A 19,998-nucleotide genomic window follows, 5' to 3' on the forward strand; every position below is an offset into this window, starting at 1 on the left:
CCTGTTTGTGCTACTCGGTGAAATTCCACTGCTGGGACCCGAAATTATGGGATTTAACCCCTTGCCTTACAATAACGTGTCAGACTCGTGATGAAGATTTTAAGCCAAGTTTAACAAACATAAATATTACCGAATTCTTGTGAATTCAAATAAAATATTATTCTTTTGTTATCAATTACTATATTTCATACCAAACATTTCCACAGAATATACCTACATTTTTTTTATTTTTAATGAATTATTGATAATAAAGTAGTTGTGTCGATCATAATTGAGAAATAGATCGTCAGGCAACGGATTAAGCGAGCATTGCTGTACCTACGAGTTAAATAATCCTACACCGCCCACGCGAATACCAGTTTCCACGAAGTTCCGTAGTTCAGCGATCATTTATGAGAAAAACTTCGGGTAAAGTAAATAGGGGAATACTTCGTATAACATAAAACTAATTTCAACCGACTGAGGAGGGTTAATAAAGTATGTTAGGGGAAAAAAACTGTCGGCAGATAGCGTAGAAGAACGATAAAGAGTATCCGGCTGCACCGGACGCTCGACGGCATACTCTCGAGCGGCGGCAGCGTGCATCTAATTAACATTAATTGCCGCCTCTCTCTCTGTCTGTCTCTGTAGAGCAGGTTACATAATTAAATTCGATCGAGTCGAATCGTCCCGACGATTGTAACGCGCTCGTCAGCGTTAGAACCGAGCACAGATTAATTCAAGCATACTGCGCTTCCATTTTCCGCATGATTTCTTCGTGAATGTACTGATCAATTCTATTGAAAATTGATCGTCAATACACTGTTATTGAAATGTTAACACATTGTTCACTGGTCACGAGTTAAACTGAAGTTAAGGAATCTAAATGTTCCTTTTTTAGATGTAAAGTAAATATTACTTTTTTATTGTCAATCGTTGATCTTTGTAGCAAACGTAGATATAGAATGAACATAAATAATTTGTCTTTTTTTAATATATTATTGATGATAAGGTTGTGTGGATCATAGTTGAGAAAGAAATCATGGAGCAAGGGGTTAATAAGTACTAATGATTTGATAATTATTGAACTATTTATAAGTATTAACAGTTTGATTATTATTGTAGTATTAATAAATGTTAGTAATGTGACTATTATTGGACTATCAAGGATGGGTATTAATAATTTGTTTATTACTGAACTGTTAATAACTACTAATGATTTGATGATTATTGAACGATTAATAAGTATTATTATTGAAGTCTTAATTTCTGTATTTGTACAGATATAAAACTAAGAGATTCACTGAATTTCAAGAAACATATTGTGAGAAACATAATGCTTCAATTGATTTACAGTTTATTTTGCGTATTGCTAACTCAAATTCTTTAATCACTTCTCGGAGAAACATCCGTTATCTTCTTAATAATTCAAAAAAAAAGGAAATCAGAATAGGTCGTTGTGACTTGTCTGGTAATTTTAGTGTTAATCAAATTTTAGAATCGGTAGTCCGACCGGTTCGCGGAACGGTTAGGAAGCTAGACACGCGGCTCGTGTCCACGTTACGTAAAGTTTTGTGATCTTGTTGTCTACGGGGATGATCCGATCGGATCTCCGCGTGGATCCGACGGCCCCGTGAATTCCTTAAACTCATTAGACGTCGTCGGGATGCCTTTTAAGTACCGACGTCCGATCTGACGTCTCGACGAACCTTGGTTTGCGCTCGTTGTCGGATTATCCGACACCGCTTTCGTCCTCAAACACGCGTAGACACTTGTTGCTTCACCTTTTCGGAACAGAAAGGGGTCAAAGGGTTAACCCTTCCGTTTCTGAATATGTATTTTCTCCCTTAAACTAGAAAAAGGGCCAAGAACAGCTGATTTCAAGTGAAATTGAAGCTTTTCAGTGAAAGAAATATGATAAGTACTAGTAATAACAATAATTAGCATGGTTAATAATTATTGAGTTAAATAATAAGTAAGCTGTTAACCGTAAGCAAAGAACTCAATGTGCTGCTGTTTTCCTTTAAGACTGTTTGTAGTTTTCTGGTAATTTCAATTGTTGTTGGTACCATTTTGTGTACCATTTTCATGTTTTATTTGCTTAAATGTTTAATGTTTTATTTATTTGCAATGTTTTATTTACCATACTGTTGTCTACATAACTCTTTGGAGTTAGATGTGTTTAAAATTGTCCCACTGCTTTTTGACAATTAATAGAATAAGGTAGAAAGTGTACTCGGGCAAGATATATAATTTTTAAAAGGGTTAATGACACTAGGTGATAGTTTACTGTAATCTGTTATAATGTAATGGTTTTATGGCAAACGGTCAGTTACTTTCTTCAAAATGTCACGTTTAAAATCTGGCATGCCAGCACATGCTAATAATAAGTCGCAGTTACCGGTTTGTCGGTCGGGCCAAATAGTTGAAACGCAAAGGGTTAATTTCTTATGAATGAATTGAGGATCGTTATAAAGCGTGGGATGGGTGTTGCCGAATAAGAGGTCCAGAAATATTTTTTAACCTTCAGCAAGACAGAACGATTTATAACAGACGTAGAGAGAAAAAACCTGTAAGTTTTTCAATACAAAATAACGAATTAATAATTATAAAACATTTGTTCATCTTCAATTCTATTTATTTATTAAAATGGTAACAGAAATGAATTTTTCAATAATTTTAAAAATTATGTTTTGTACGTTTTGTATTTTATTTATTAATTGTAGATGATTGTATCAAACGATTTCGAATATTTCTATTTTCAGCGAAACAGTATATAAATTAAGAAAGTTCAATGTGATCGAATTACAACTGTGCCAAATGTATTACATCTTAAAATACCTCTCGTATTCCGAGGAATTTAGTAAGAATACTGATCATCCAGTTTTCCTCTGTAACTACTTTGTGAATTGAAACTTGGTACGAAATATTTTTATCTTGATAATTATCAAACATTCCTTATCGATTTAATTTAATATGAGAATACTCTTGGTATTTCCTAAGGACGCCCTTTTTTAAACGAAATTAACTAATTAAACTAACTAATAATAATTTAAATTCTTACTTAGAATTAACCGATAACAATTTAATTTCGCTATATCTTACCGCTCTCAAGATAATCCACGAGAAAGACAAATTTGCATTTTCTCAAGGGGTGGTTTCACCCCTTCAAAGTGAAATTCCGCACGAAAAAAATGGCAATGCATTAGGCTTGACTTATTCTATTTACATACAAAGTTTCATAATTTCTTGAATGTCTCGGTTCGATAACTTCCCTCGTAAACGTTAATTACACCATAAACAGATATCCAAAAATACATTTGTCAGCTGAAACTTCGATAGAAAAAGTCTCTCGTCGACGAAGGAAAAAAAAATATTCAGTTCGTTTCATCTAATAGAGTCCGACCGACGTAATCTGTATCAGACAGCCTTGACACTAGTCAGCTCGTTTGTGGAAGCCATGCACGCTGAAGATATTTAGAAAGAGTTGGTGCCACAACGGTCTCGAGTGATGCAAGAACAGCTTATGCAGTTCCGCGGCCATCCGCGTAAGCCAGCGAATTGTTATCACGAACCACGATAATCCAGCGACTCGGTTTACCGGAGCAAACGAGCTCGAGAATTGTTCACAGCAGGAATTTAACACTTTTTGTTTCATTTTGGAACAAAAGTAACCCATTACAGGCCGAATTACCGTAAATGATTCATAGTGCTGTTTAACAATGCAGACCGACATGAATATTTGAAACTTGAGTTCATTTAACATTTCCTGATGATTCTTTTTTTATTTTTGCAATTTTTCTTTTGGTCAAGTGGTATTTTTAATATTTGTAATGTTTGTGATAAAATATTTATGCAGAAATATCGACAGTTTATGAAATTTTCAAACATGGAAAATGTATTTATCATTTATTTTTAAATAAGCCCCATTTTAGAGATGAGAGTACAGTTGAGGGAAATTGCAAATGCAGAATATTAAATACTAAATATCCGAAAGGGTTTTAAAAATAAATAGTTTCGTTGATAAATGAATACTAGAATGAATATCTGAGAAAACCGAAAAATTTCTATCGTCACAATTTTCATAAGGATTGTGTATCAGTCGTATTAAATGCACAGTAGTTTTGATGTTAAAAGAATATTTTTTCCTTTTTAAATGCTTCACGAGCTAATGAGAATACTGTAATATATCTTCTAATTGGAATTTTCTTTTACGATTCGTTATTAATTCATTAACCTATGGTATTTTCCAAAACTGTGCTCGATATAACTACTTCGTTAATAATTTCCTAGGAACGGAAAGGAATTTTATTTAACGTTCGTCTACGGTTACTTTGAAGCATACTAATTACTAACAGATAAATGATATCTAATTTCAAGTCTAATAAATTGAGTGACATGCATATTTATTAATTATCTGTATTTGAAATCTTCACCACAGGTTTCACACGATATTCCAAAGCAAAAGGGATTAATAGTGCCAAAGGATGACATCAGTTGTATATTTATGTTAAAACCGCTACGTACAAATGAATTGTTCTTTATTCAAGTGTTCTTTTATCTATTCAATGCTTAATTCATTTGATAAGAATTAAGATATTGAAATATGTATATTTTCGTAATATATTCGTTTTGAAACTAAAAGAGACACGTTAAAGAAATATATTTCTGATTTTCAATATGAGTAATATAGTAACAAATAAAATTGGAATTTACGTTTGCGAATTTAAATGAATGATACATGCAGTCTTCTCCACAACAATAGTATTTTCAATAAATATAATTCCCTTTTTCATAAATTTATTAATCATCGATAGAAAAAGATAAGAAATTTCGTGATGCACTTAAAGATCTTATCACTTTCTCCTGAGAATTTTGATTTTTGCCACTGATTGTTACTATTTGTGACGAGTCACAATTTATTTACATTTATTTCACTTTCGTATTGTGTTTCGACTGATTTATGTCGAAGTTTTTCATATTCAAATGGCCAACAGTTCATTGCTGAAAGTTGTAAATCGTTAGGATTATCTTGAGTCATTTTTTCTTGTCAGTACGAAATACAATTATATTGTGCATGCTGTTTTGTATGCATTATTTACCGTTCGTTTTGTTACATTGGCATGGTGCCTCTAGTATGCAACTTAGTTAAATATTGCGTGGGTTTAATGGCTCCTCTCCTTGGGGAGAATTGGAGCAGGCTCGGAACTTAATTTTGTTTGGAATTCTCGAGTTTATTCGATGAATAATAAACGAGAATAATTGTGAAAGTTCATTTACTGATTGGGAAAATAAGGGTGGAAATGACATGCGAGCGAGGGAAAATGATTTTTGTTCTTATCCGAGCCGAGATAAAACTAGTCTTTTGTTAACAGTTAATTAAAATCGTATTATTAGAACAAAGGCGTACAATTACAGAAAACTGTTTTGATTGATTTATATTTATATTCTTTTTACAATTATAATTTGTTAAATAATACTTTAACATTATAGTAAATTCGCTTATGTAACTATAACACTGATACTGCTTATTCAACAACTCGATATCTAACTCTTTGAAATCACTTGGCTAAGAATGTCTGATAGGATTTTTTAATTTACTGTTATGTAACTGATCACGGAGATTCGTGTAGTTTACACAAGAAATTTTTAATAGAAGTTGCGTCAATTGTTTAACAATCTGGTGCACGTTTAGATAAAAGAAACGGGAGTGTATTATAAATACTCTTAAAAAGGTCGTTCTGGTCACAGGTCCCGAAAGTTAAGCAATGTTTACGACTTATTTGCGTCAAGATAACGAGCAATAACTGCAAATTAAATTAATCGCTGTATTTATTTAAATCCAAAACAGACACGTACACTCTCAATAAACGGTCGTAAGTGGGAAAAAAGCGTTTCTAAAAAATTTCATTTCACTGATAGCAGTATTTTTAACGAATACATTCATCTGCAAGGAAAAATAAAACAACACGAATGCCAGTATCAATCGTATCACTTCCAGAAGAAAATTAAAAATTGATGAAATGGCTCGAATCTAAATTTGAAATATTGATTATTGAATTCCGTTTCGCTGATCACTTTCCTCTTGTAAAATGATGAAATTTTCAACATAGAAATATAGCTTCAGCAATAATAGTATCGATATAATTAATAACGGTATCATTAATGGCATCGAGTAATGATGCATTTTTAAATAAAGAAACGAAGATGCAATTATTCTCAAAGAAAATATAAGGAATTTCAATTTTCTTTAAATCAAGCATTCCAAACAATTGAACGGCAGTGTGTGGTCATCATTTGCGTTTGTATAGTCAGCATCTCAACAACAGTGCGTTAATTAGCGAACGCCGGCGCAAACCGTGTCTAACGAGCATCGATAAATAACCGACCACGTGTGTATCCACGATCGGAACGAGCTGCTCGAGCTGTCGTTGGTTTGTCGATTACATAACGCATTGCAAAATGAGCGTCAATGCTTGCAGGAAGCCATGCGTCGTCGAACCGGTTGGCCATCTCTTCTACGCCAAGGCATGCGTTAGTAAACACTCAAAAATACCTGCTCTTGACAATGGACAAGACTGTCCCGGTGATATATAAAAAGAAAACCTGGTCTTGTACGTCTGCGAGGGGTCGTTCGAATTTAGGGAAGCAGGAAACACCTAAGTCAGCAACTGAATGCTCTGAAATAATAAAGTAATTATAAATAGATGTTGGTTTTATAAATTCATATTATTCATAAACTTAGTGCAGTATTTAATCAAATTTAATTAGATTACTATTTTTCTTTTAAATCTAATTCTTGGATTGATGGTAATCAGTAAAATTGATAACCATCTCTTGGTAGATTAACAAGAGGAAATGTTTACCATGAAGATCTGAAATAATAAAATAATTATAAGTAGATGTTGGTTTTATAAATTAATATTATTCATATTTGCCTGAAACTTAGTACTAATTCCTGGATTGATGGTAATCACTAAAACTTATAACTATCTCTTGGTAGATTAGCAAGAAGCAATTAGCATCTTCTTACCATGAAGATGAAAGAACCTTTAATGCTTCCATAGAAATTCTCCAGTACACTTAACTATATCAGAAACTATAAGTACTTAATACATCAACATCCATCTATTTAAATACAACGTACATTATAACCTCACTTAACCTTGTTACACAGAAAACATTACTGTCATAAAATCATAATAATTATCATCTAAATTCTAGAATAAATCATAAAACCAACATGTGCAAGAGGTTATGTCCATAAAGTAAAGCTAGCCTTAATTCCATCCAAACTTCAATAGAACTTGACATTATTAACATCCATTTAAATTATATCTCCAACTTATTCCTGTCAACGTCAAACATTACCAAAAATAAAATAACTTTGATCAAGTAAAAGGAAAGTATACCCTGAAACTGAGCAAGAGGTTATGTCCATAAAAAAAAGGAACCGGCCCCGTTGTTTGCTCAGGGGTTCCCCGGGCCACTTGAATGGAAGAAAAATTTTCGGGTTAGTACCGGTTTACCGCCAAGTATCTGAAACTCGGTGCTCGTAATGGTCAGCTGCGCGGCGGAGGGAGCCGAGGAGAGACCGTTCTCCTTTCGTACAGGCTCTCGCCCACTGGCAATCAGTCTGATCGTGACTTTTGCGCGCTAGAGACAGTCTTGCGGGCCGTCGGTGTCGTGCTCTCTTCGTTCCACAGTTTCCACGTCCAACACGTGCGTACCGCGCATACCGTACCACATTGGTCCCGACCATCTGCAGACCTTTTTTTTTCCTCTCAGTCGGTGACCCGTATTCCACGCACGCGACCGCTGTCAGCATGCTAATTTCCGGCAGCACGTGACACCTCCTCCCGCTGGAAGAATTCGTAGCCGCCGCATTCCGTTGGATCTGCTTTTTTTCGTCTTGCAGACACGATTGAATTGTCCATTGCGAGATGGTACGTCTTTAGTATACCCGTGCGACCGCTCGGTGTCTCCACCGGTACTTCCGGTATGGAGTTCCATGTCCACGTTCGAATATAATTTGATACTGGACATTTATTTTGAAAAATAATTGATCACGTGTGATTGGGGTTCTTTGATGTTAATGGTTTGAGGCACTGATTAATCCTTTGCGCTCCATTGGCTCTGCTATAGAGACATGCATCATAGATCTCGTATGATTAATTATCAACTGTAAAATAGTTCTTCCTCTTTTTACTCGAATGACAGAAATTGACGAGGGAAATTAAGAGACGTGGAATCCATGAATATTTATTATTTTTTCTTTTTCAGAATGAAATGTTGGGTTCTTGAGAGTTTTACTGTAGAAGTGAATTATTAACGTATTGAACATTTGGCGTGTAAAGGATTAAGTAGATGATAGAGAGATGTAGGATAAAATTAATAATAAGAATTGTAGCGTTAAATAATTATAAGCTGGATTTGAACACAATGTACACGGTTCTGCTCGGTAGATAAGGTTGCTCTCCAGCGAGTTCTCAGGGTCTAACCTATAAAAAAGTGTGTACTTCCTTTGGCCTAGTTGCATTTCGTATCTTCAAGATTGGTATTGTAATTTTATTTAACAGATAATTTATTATTTCCTGGCAACGTGCATTTAAATAAGAATATTTATACTTTCAGCATTTTGTATGTATTATGCAATTCTCATTCGTTACTGCTGTTTTCATTCTAGTACTTGAAGACTTGATATTAAATTACATAAAAGAGTTTGCATACATTTAACTAATATTCTAATAAAAATTGTACTTCACGATAACCTTAGCACTAAAAGATTATATTCTATGATCATCACTCAGGAATTTTAAATTATTTATGAATACCACTGACGCATGTTATGTAATCAATGATATACATTCTGAGGGCCAGCTCGACCTAAATTTGTAGAACTTTTTCCAGGTGTACCAACTGATAATTAACAAAGAACAAAATTTATAATTTTTTCTTAACAGAATACGAGAAAGTATTAACACGTTCGCTACCAGCGTCACATATTTGTGGTAATCCTATATTTTACATAATCAAAATGAAATTAATCCTGTAGATATTGTTATTAGAAATACTAAACTACGACATTATATTTAGAAACTCAATGACTCGTTTCACTTTCATTTTTCTAATATTTTGTTTAGATTTATTGGATTGAAGAAAATATAATTGAGGAGACCGCTATCGAAATAAGCGCTGGTAGCGAACCTTTTAACATTGATAAACAACGAAATTCAATAGTAACTGTAACTTTCTTTACAAGATGTTGAATATTCATTTGATAGGACTATCATTCGAAACCGAAATTATTCCGCTAGATAAGATTGTCTTTCGCAGCGGTACGTTATCTTACATTCTAACTAGCAGGAATTTTATTTTGAGAGCATCGGTTCGGGTTATCGGCTTCATAAAGCTGGCACACGAGGCCGCACGCTCGTTCGCTAGCTCCTTCGCCATTCTCGTATTATTTTCTGCGTCAAGTTCTCGAACACCGAGTGACCGTGAACAGGTGCATGTAACAGAACCACGTGAGCGGCACATGACGCCATACTGTATTTACTCCGGGGAGACTCGATCTCGGTCCTCGGTGACTGGCAGAATTTTATTTAACCCTTAACCCCTTGTCCTCTGATTCCTTTCTGAACTGTAATCGATTTAACTACTTTTTTACTAATAATTTATTGAAAATAAGAGGAAATTCCGGTTATATTTATGTCAACATGTGCTCGAACATATAATCATTGACAACAGAGGAATAATATATAATTTGCAGTCAAAGAAATTGAATAATACTTACGTTTTTAAATTCTATTCGAAATCTTCAAGGGGTTAACCCTCTGTAGGCCGATGTAACTTTGAAGTCACGTATCAGTATATTGGCATCTTGTTGATTTGTTTCATTTTGCACTGAAAGTGGTGAATAAAATTAAGTAATCAGTTAACTTAACACTAGATTTACTGACATTTACTGTACACTTTGTTCTATTGTTCTTAGAAAAATTGTTATCCGTTCATTTAGATCTTAGAAATTAGATGTTTAAGAGTAGACAATTAAGGTACATATTTGCATAACTGCGTTAACCGAAATCGACCCAAATATTTACCAAATAATATTAATAAAATTCGATATGAGTCAAATTGACTCGTTCCTTAAATCTAGTGTTAAACTTTTATACACCCAAGCGTGAACTTGAAAGTTACAAAATATATTCGTTCGATGGAATTATTGAAACTACTGAAAACATTGTTAATTCGTATTCATATATGGATATTTATTAATTTTGTACTGCTTAGATTTTGTTATAATCATGAATAAAAATTCGGCACATTAGGGGGTTAACCCTTCGCACTCGAGAGGCGATTCCGAGTCGCCATTTGATGCAACACAGTAAAATTGTAAAATTCAAGATTCAAATTACATTTTGTGTAAGGTATCAATAATTGAAACATAAAAACAAAATAGTTCTATCTCTTACATAATTTATGCAAGACTTTTCTTTGCGTTAGTTGTATGTAATGTTATCGATATTTCATCAGGAAATAACGAATATTTATAATATCAAATATTATCAAGTGCAAAGGGTTAAATTTCGTTGCAACGCGTATGAGTTGTATACGACGAGAATTTCGCACAGTACGGACATTAACGATCCCGATTAACTGTTTCGCTGTTCTTTGTAGGGGTCTAAGCATTCATTATCACTGTTGCGCAACGTGATGTACATACATTGCCTTTAATAAGTCACTGGTCACATGGTTGCCCTAAGGAAAACGTAAATTGTTATACGAAAATGGATATAGACGGATGGTTAATAAATTATTTTTAGAGTGTTAATTATACTAGCTCCGTTTGGCCACTGAGTTATATCTGTAGCAGGAGAATGAGATTAAGATGGGCTTAACACTAGAAGTATTAAATATAATGAATTTATAATATCTTATGAAAATCATTGAAGATCGTTCATTGAGAGTTTTTGTCAGTTTGATTGTAATCGTGTTGATAAATATTATACCTAATTGTGTAGTTCATTGTAATTAATAATGTAACGATGTAATATTGTATTGTTAACGTAAAAATTTATTTAGGGAATTCACAGAAAATCTTTTTTCAGTTAGGGTTATTTTAAATGTAATTAAACAGTAGTGATACTAAATAATTAGATTAAGAAATTTTTTAGATAAAAGAGCTAAGGAGTATTTAATGCAGAGATTTCTTTTTATTTTATTTTTAGTGTTTATTACCTACATACGATTATTTATTTTCTCTGGGATATTTTTTAAATAATCACGAGGATTATAATTGCAAAAAAAATGTATTCACACGTGAACGATATATTGATCGTTAGATACAAATAGATGTATAATGAATATTTATGGATTTACTATGAAATTTCATGAGATGCATTCATTCTTATTCAAAATTTATTTATACCGGTGTCCTACGACATTTATGAGCAGGAATGTAGGTTTACATGTAAATTGCAGCCTTTGTCGCAATCGGTCGTACGATAACGTATTATCGCAGATAACCCGCGGTTCATAGGGATTAATTAAAATCGCGTCACGTTTCCATGCAACGTTGATGCAACCGATCCGGCCCCAGGAAAAAAATTTTTGCAGTTGACTGTTGAATTGCGTATTTTTCGTGGAACCGGTATGAATAATTGATGGTAGACAGCGTGGGATCTCCATTTTAATTTTCAATCCCTGTTACGCGAAGGTGCGCTTGCTCGAAGTAACGAACGACGGCTATAAACAATTATTTAGATAGAAGTGCAACTTTATTTTTTAAATGACAAACGGGAAAGTATTTTCCTGGTGAAATACATCATAATTAATTAGTAAGATTAAGTTCTTGGAACGAAAACGTTCCCCAGATAAATTCTATGGTATTTTTTGAATAATATTTCATACGATATCCATACAATTTTATGCAAGCAGAGTTTCTTTGTAAAATTTTGTAATATATTTTTCATACTATATATTACAGTCTATATTAATATATGTTAATCTATATTAATATTGTATATGCAAAAAATAATTGAATACTTTTATATACACTTTTATATTAAATTTAGTACTTTATAAAATTCTCAATCGCAAATATTGAGTATCGTGATAAGTAAACAATTTAAGGTTGTTTGTTATACTTATGTTAGCATAAAAATTAAAACAACTCGGAAATATAACTGACTGATTGATGGAATTAATATTTTTTTAACTGTATTAAAAGGCTACGTGTGAATATCGGTTAAAGTCTGTTTTTACAGTCTTTATTAAAATAAGTTTTTTCTAACGTTTATTAAAAAACTGAACATTTTTGTTTTTATACCAAGTTCGCCGTACAAATAAATAGATTGCCTACATTAATCACGATCATTTTGGTTTCAGGGTTCCGGATATCTAAAGCGTGCGAACACTGAACGCCTCCATGAAATCTTCAATCAGGTAAAAGCTGGATATGAATTCGCTTCAATCACGTCTTATCAAAATCATAATCCACTGAACAAGCTGAAACCAGATTTCGAGTACATTGAACGAATAAGACGTGATTCGAACCTATCTACCGTTGAAAACGAGAATTCCTGAACTGTACAGAGATTACTTAATGATTAATTAACTATTATGACTTCGCCATCAGTACTTGATTAGAAACAAAGAAGAATTCCATGTTCCTATAATATACCTTCATTTTAAGACACAACAATTAATAACTGTAAAGTGATATTTAATTTTAGCTTAAAAGAATTGATATTCACTTTCATTAACATCTAAATAAATGAATAATTAATAATTAATGAACAATAATATTTTATATTGGAATAGTATATTATGATGTTAAATAATAATACTCTATTATTATTTTTTATTGACATTTTACTCGTGTAATGAAATTAAGTAAATAAATAATTATATATAATTACATTATATTATATAATATTATATAACAATTTTAATGTTTAATTGAAAAATTTTATTCTTTTCCTATGAATCGCAGTACGCATCGCAGGAGAAAAATGGCGAGCGGTTTATGACCCCGTCGGACTTCGTGCGAAGCTATCTTGGCCTGTACATCGATCCAGACTACAATCCTGATTCCGTCAATTTACTTGCCGGTATTGTCGACACTAGCAAAGATGGGTGAGTCCTTTTCTCCGAGTGTCGGTTCACCGATTCGAATCGTATCAAGTTCGCGAAGGAGTTTCTAAGTTGTCTCGTTGAAACTTTTCCAGGCTCATATCGTTCGCCGAGTTCCAAGCGTTCGAAGGGCTGCTTTGCGTGCCGGATGCCTTGTACAAGACAGCTTTCCAGCTGTTCGACACTAATGGAAATGGAATGGTTGCGTTTGGTGAGTTGAAGTTGGATCTAAACCCTGGAGATCGGTTTAGCTGTTAATGCACGAAGCAGAGTTTCTAAAGGACCCTAGGATCTTTTATTATTAACTTAGTGTTTTTGATAATAATGATACTACTAAATGATGCTACTAAATATCAGTAATTTTCTTTGCAAAAAATTAATTTGTATTGCAGAAAATCATTCTATTTTATTTTATTTAGTTCATATGTTCATTTAAGAATTATATAGACAAATTCTTTTCATGTGAATAATTCACTTAAGAATTTATTTATTTATGTATGTACATAATGAAAAAGAGTAATTCAAATAATATAGTTAGTACTATTATGTATTTATGCATATACAGTTTATACTAGATAAGTTACAAGCCCATTAATGATCTGAGAACTACATTTGTAAAGGTATCCACAGATGTGAAGAAGCTAATGAATTATTGCTCATTTTATTGCTATATTGTATATTTTGACTGTTGGTAAGAAGCACTGTAGATAAAGTAGGAAGTGATACTTGAAAGAGTATGTTAGTATATGAAAATTAATAAGATTTTAAACAGGTTTCTTTTAATCTACGTTTATTCGATGACATTGGTGATAGAATGTAGTGTATATTGTGAAAATGTACTGAATTCCATACAAAATATATATATATATATATATATATTAGGTCCTTAAATGCCTTTGCTTCATATAAAGAGGGTTAATGAAATGAGTAGTAGGTCTAATTTCGGTGCTAATTTACAGAGGAGTTCGCTGAGGTGATGCGGAAGACAGAGCTGCACCAGAGGATGCCGTTTAACATGGACAGCAGCTTCATTAAGCTCTACTTTGGAAAGGATAAGCAGAGGTTGATCAGCTATGCAGAATTCAGTCAGTTCTTACACGTATGTACTTCTTCAATCTCTTTTTCTATTTAAGTTACCTCTATCAAAGTCATTCGCCATATTATCCTCCTCTCTAGGACTTCCATGAAGAGTATGCAACAGAGGCTTTTAAAAAATTCGACAAGGAGGGACAGGGTTTCATCTCAGCGTTGGACTTTCAGGATATCATGCTCAGCATCAAGAGTCATCTGCTGACACCGAATGTCAAGGATAATTTGGTTGCTGTAAGTCGCCGTTCCTTGTGTTTTATGGGATATTTTATTCAAGAAAAGACACAGCTTTCATTTGAGTACTTTAAGCGTCAAGAAATGAAACATGGAATAATTCTTTTGCAGGCGGCAAGTATCGGCCAGTCAGGAAGAAAAGTCAGCTTTCCGTACTTCATGGCGTTCAATTCCCTCCTCAACAATATGGAGTTGATCAAACGTATCTACCTGAACGCGACGAATGGCCACAGATACGAAGAAGTTACCAAAGGTATGTACCCTCACTTTCATCCTGTATAATAAAACAAATAAGGTAAATGAGTCATTTTTGACTCATAGAATGCTTAACCGTTTGCATTCGAAAGTTTTTCACTGGAAATATTTAACATTTTTCGATGAGATATAGACAACATTGCTTGAAACTAATTTAATTATAATTCACAGATAAATTAAGCGACAAAGCTATTTTATTTAAATATTTTCTCTAGCAATACAAAGTTTAATTTAAAATACTAAACATTTAACTTCATAGCTTTGTTATATCAAATCAAGTGGTGACTGAGAGTCGCCTCTCGAGTATAAAGGGTTAATATACAATTCTTAGATTTATCTCTAACACGTACCATATAGAATGGCTAAAACCCTGTAGAAACATATATAAAAGTAAGTTTCGTATAGCATTGGTACATGAACGATATTTTTCTTCCAGAGAGGTTCCTCCATTCCGCACAAATGATGTCACAGATCACACCGCTGGAGGTGGACATTCTCTTCCAGCTGTGCGACCTGCTCCATCAAACGGGGTGAGTATTTCCGATCCCGAGACCGAGTCGTTCTCTTCAGCGTCGATCGATCAGAGAAGGGTGTGTCGCGTGGAGAACGGGGGGCGAGAGAACCGCAAACGCAGGATAAAAAGAACGGAAAAAGGGACACTTTCAGTATCGAGGGTGGCGCGCGGTAGACTATTTCCCCACGCTGACCTGGTCAACGAAAAGCAAACGAATACGAGAGCAATGTAAAGAAAAAAAAGTAATACCGATGAGAAAAAAAGAAAGAAAGAAAAACAAAAAGACCATGAATCGGGTGTGTGTAATGCTATCCGTTGTACCAGCATCGTCAGCGCATCGTCATCATCCAAACGTCCTCGAGCGTCTCCGTCCCATTGCCGGAAAGAAGACACGAGGAACGAAAACCCCTACCGAGTGAAAAAATAAAAATAAATTAAACACAGTCATTTTTGTAATCGCCTTCTGTGCACGCTCGAGCCGAAAAGAAAACCGAAAGCTTTTCCAAATACTCACTATTTCCGATCTTCAGTGACCGTTAATCGAGATTCCCATCATTGAATGTATTTGTTTACGTGTTTACGCTGCCTGGATGATCAGATCTACGGAAGATGACGAGGCAGACTCGCGGCTTGGGTGCGTCTTTGTATATACAAGAATAATCACGTGCTATACAATCTGTTTTCAAAAGAGACATAACAATGTTGTTGGCCTCGCGCGAAAGCAACGGGAATTCCTCTGGAACACGGCTTCGCTAACAATTGAGAAACGAACCGTTATGGGTACACATGTAAATTCATCCCCGTGAAAATATTGTGTTCGCTGGAGACAAAAATTCCCATTCCTTTTGCAACTCGAATCTACCTGTATGTATACATGTATATATATAATAATATATAATATTATATATTTACATATGTACGCGTACACATGTATTATATAATAATGTATATCGATAACACCATATTTGTCTCACCTACTTTCTCCAGCATATCTATCTTAGGACGATGGTATTTGCAAATGTTTGCACACAGTGGGCACTAACAATTTCATCTTTTCTTTTTCTGTCTCTCATTATTCCCTCGCCCCTGACCCCATTCGCTCGTCACAGTGACAGACTTTAAGGACCCGTTTAAGGACGTAGCTCGTTGAAGCAGTGCCATCGAGGTTGCATAACGATCATCCTAGGCATACATGCACCATTTCCCGCTCTTGAAGGGGGCAAACATAAAAAGGGAATCGTATAATATGATAACCATTCTTTCACACTCCACCTGTATATCTACCTCTTTCTTTCTATCTATCTGTCTCTCTGTATCTTTCTTCTCTTTCTCTCGTTTAAGACATATATATATATATATATATCTAATATCTAAAGAAATTAACGCTTTCACGTCGCCCGGAAGCCACCACGCACCCATTTGTATTGAGCAGGCATTTTCTCGTATTTCAGGAAAATTGTATACAATGATCTCGTGGCTATGACACCTGAGCAGTATTTCAAGCAAATTACGAAACGCCTAGCCGAGATTAAGGCGGTGTCGGTAAGTGTATAAGCGACGGGAGTAACGGTACAGATTAATTGCACCCGGTTCGGATCCTCCTGGGAAATGAAATGTATAAATTGGCGGGAGAGTTGTACGTTAGCTCCATCGTTCGACAGTGACAAGTGTTGTTCTATTTCAGAGCCCGGATGAGCGTGGCATAATCGTGCAGATACTAGAAAGCGGATACCGGTTCGTGCTCGGCTCTATCGGAGGAGGTACGTCCTACAGACCCTGATCCAATTATTTTCTTTGCAGCCTTGAAGAGTTCCAGGATCAAAGATTCATTGTAGAGAGGGTGAATCACGCGAGAATGGGGTGAACGGTACATCCCTTTGGATAGAAAGAAGGGAAAAAGAAAAGAGACTGCCTTTCATTCACTTACAACATTGTTTTGTATATACATACACATTCCTCTGAGCACTTTTAGTGGAAACAAGATTCAAACGTATCATTTTGTCCCCTAAATTACTGTCCTCTATTGCTTCTTTCTGTCTACACTTGAGAAATACAACTTGTTCTAGTTTCTTCTTGGATAAAAAGAAGGAAAGTGGAAAAAAGACTATTTTTCATTCAATTAGAGCTTTATTTTGAATACTGTTACACCTTTTGTTAAGTGCCTTTCACTTTAGTACTATTCTTCGTCGCTTCTTTCTATTTACAATTGAAAACTACAACCCCCGGTCTTTTCCTAGATAAAAAAACAGGGAAAACTATTTTTCGCTCGGTTACGCTTTTATTTTGTGTACACCTACACACTTTCCTAAGTGCCTGAACCACGACACTACGAATGCACGGTTACACAACCCTAAATTACCGAACACCGTCTGTCGTTACTTCTTTCTATCTACAACTGAAAAATACAAGTGGTCCCAGTGTCGTGGGTCACCCTATAACGTTAGGTTAACTTTGTCAAGCCGTGAAGACCAGCTCCTCGCGGAGAGGACCCGATTAAGGTAGAGTCAGTGATAAGAACTAGACGAGCTATATTTTGTACAGCGGTGGGCGCGACAGCTGTGTATCCTATCGACCTGGTGAAGACGAGGATGCAGAACCAGAGGACCGGCTCATTGGTCGGCGAGCTGATGTACCGAAACAGCTTTGATTGCTTGAAAAAGGTTGGAATCGAAAAGTCTCGCCACGACACACCGCCTGCATTGTTAATCATGAAGCTGGTGTCTCGTGTTTGACAGGTAATCCGGCACGAAGGTTTCTTCGGGCTTTACAGGGGTCTGCTCCCGCAGCTGATGGGCGTTGCACCGGAGAAGGCGATCAAGCTGACAGTTAACGACTTTGTCAGAGATAAGTTCATGGATAAGAATGGCAATTTGCCCCTTTACGGGGAGATTATGTCCGGTGCCTGTGTAAGTGATCCGGGAACTTTTCTTTTCATTCCCTTCATCGTCATCCTCTATTATTCATCTTTCTAACATTGTGACGTACATTGAATTAAGGTTTCTGAACAATAGTATTTTCTTTTCAGGCTGGAGGATCTCAAGTAATATTCACGAATCCCCTAGAGATTGTTAAAATCCGGCTGCAAGTGGCTGGAGAGATAGCTGGGGGTTCGAAGGTCAGAGCTTGGACCGTCGTCAGGGAACTGGGACTTCTTGGACTGTACAAGGTAAATATCTTCAGGGATTCGATGAAGAAGAATGTGTGTAATATTTGTTTCTACACCTTCTTTACTTCCAGGGTTCTAGAGCTTGCTTCCTTCGGGACATCCCCTTCAGTGCCATCTACTTCCCTATGTATGCTCACACGAAAACCCGATTGGCGGACGAGGGAGGTTACAACACACCCCTTTCGCTCCTGTTCGCTGGTGCATTCGCTGGTGTACCTGCAGCAGCATTGGTCACTCCTGCTGATGTGATAAAAACCAGATTACAAGTGAGTTTATTCGTATTCAGCAGGATAATTGTGCTATATTGAAAGTTAGCTTAGTAATTTTTGTTTGAGTAATTATTTTAAAATAAATTATTAAGTTACACATGTATTATTAATTCTAATGGGGTAAAATAGTCATCCTAAATACTTGACTCTAGTATTGCAATGAAATTGATTCTTTAAATAAATTTTGTAAATACTAACGCATTCATCTTTGGGTAGGTGGTAGCAAGAGAGGGTCAGACAACGTACAATGGTCTGCTGGACTGTGCAAAGAAGATTTATAGGGAAGAGGGAGCTAGGGCGTTCTGGAAGGGAGCATCAGGTACGGGATTCTATTATATTCAGGAAACGAATCATTACGGATATCTTGATGATAGAAAAGCTAGAAGTGCAGGACATTTATTTTACGTTCTATACAAAAACAGTTAGTAATATATTTTGATTTGGTCGATTGCATGCGCGGGGATCGGCCCTGCTGCATCTTTCGACTATTCTTCCCCCTCCAATATGACCTGGCAACTTGCTTCTAAGTGAGTACATGTTTTTCTCTGTGCCTGCCAGTCTCGTGGTTTTTCAATTTTTTGTTTAGCTACTCCTCTCATCATGTCTCTCTAATTTTGAACTTCGATGAGTTTGTTTCTACGTCGAATGATCGTCGCACGATTCTGTTCACCTCATATGATTTACTCTCAGCCATTGTTTCACGTGGACATCCCATTAAATCGTATCCTTGCAGAAGAACATATTTGGAAGTTCAGTGTCCAGTGTTTCTCGAACTACGTTCATTAACATTCATCGAACACAGTTCTTTAATGGTATGCCACTGTGCGCAAATTGTTATTTAAACGGAGAACACCGGACTAGTGTGTGGACTTTGGTGCCCGGGTCCTCTTTCAAATTGATTCTAGGTGCATTCTGTTTTTCTGCTTTACAGCACGAGTGTTCAGATCGTCGCCTCAGTTTGGCGTCACCCTGTTCACCTATGAACTCCTGCAGAGGCTCTTTGTGGTTGATTTTGGAGGATCGTAAGTATATGCGTAAAAGGAGAATCATTAGCTTTAGAATAATGAAACTGCTAGTCATTTGGTTGGCTTTAAAACTTTTACGTTTCTTAAATATAATTATTTATCAAGGTTATGCATTTAATAATGTTCAACCTTTAGAGCTCTTTTTGAAAAGCTAAAAAAGCTAAGTAAACTAAAGCATCCGCCATTTAAATTACTAAGATTTCTTCATGTTTAACAATTTTTCAATTCTACATGGATACAAGTTGCTAATCCTAATTCAAAATGTACTAGCAGATAGATTTAGACGTTCTCAATTTTGAAAACACATTTTTCCTTTTAATCTAGAGAAAT

At 35.2% G+C, this 19,998-nt stretch overlaps 1 protein-coding gene across 5 annotated transcripts in view; it reads left to right on the forward strand.

The window, feature by feature from the left end:
* Positions 1-19,998, forward strand: part of aralar1 (calcium-binding mitochondrial carrier protein Aralar1) — a 43,219-nt gene that overhangs the window by 17,494 nt on the left and 5,727 nt on the right. For 3 of the 5 annotated variants that reach the window (XM_076365209.1, XM_031974064.2, XM_031974065.2), the window contains exons 2-17: positions 12,370-12,426; positions 12,977-13,119; positions 13,212-13,327; positions 14,076-14,215; positions 14,293-14,439; positions 14,551-14,692; positions 15,131-15,224; positions 15,807-15,842; positions 16,660-16,750; positions 16,893-16,968; positions 17,750-17,868; positions 17,944-18,114; positions 18,234-18,374; positions 18,446-18,640; positions 18,860-18,962; positions 19,575-19,665. In XM_076365209.1, coding sequence (XP_076221324.1) covers positions 13,010-13,119; positions 13,212-13,327; positions 14,076-14,215; positions 14,293-14,439; positions 14,551-14,692; positions 15,131-15,224; positions 15,807-15,842; positions 16,660-16,750; positions 16,893-16,968; positions 17,750-17,868; positions 17,944-18,114; positions 18,234-18,374; positions 18,446-18,640; positions 18,860-18,962; positions 19,575-19,665 — 1,772 coding nt within the window. In that variant the 5' untranslated portion in view covers positions 12,370-12,426; positions 12,977-13,009. Of the gene's footprint in view, positions 1-7,630; positions 7,702-7,767; positions 7,926-12,369; positions 12,427-12,976; positions 13,120-13,211; positions 13,328-14,075; positions 14,216-14,292; positions 14,440-14,550; positions 14,693-15,130; positions 15,225-15,806; positions 15,843-16,659; positions 16,751-16,892; positions 16,969-17,749; positions 17,869-17,943; positions 18,115-18,233; positions 18,375-18,445; positions 18,641-18,859; positions 18,963-19,574; positions 19,666-19,998 lie in introns of those variants that run through there. The other 2 variants (XM_031974067.2, XM_031974066.2) reach the window with 2 other exon arrangements.

The sequence above is a fragment of the Nomia melanderi genome, chromosome 2, assembly GCF_051020985.1.
Source record: "Nomia melanderi isolate GNS246 chromosome 2, iyNomMela1, whole genome shotgun sequence".
NCBI classification, from domain to species: domain Eukaryota; kingdom Metazoa; phylum Arthropoda; class Insecta; order Hymenoptera; family Halictidae; genus Nomia; species Nomia melanderi.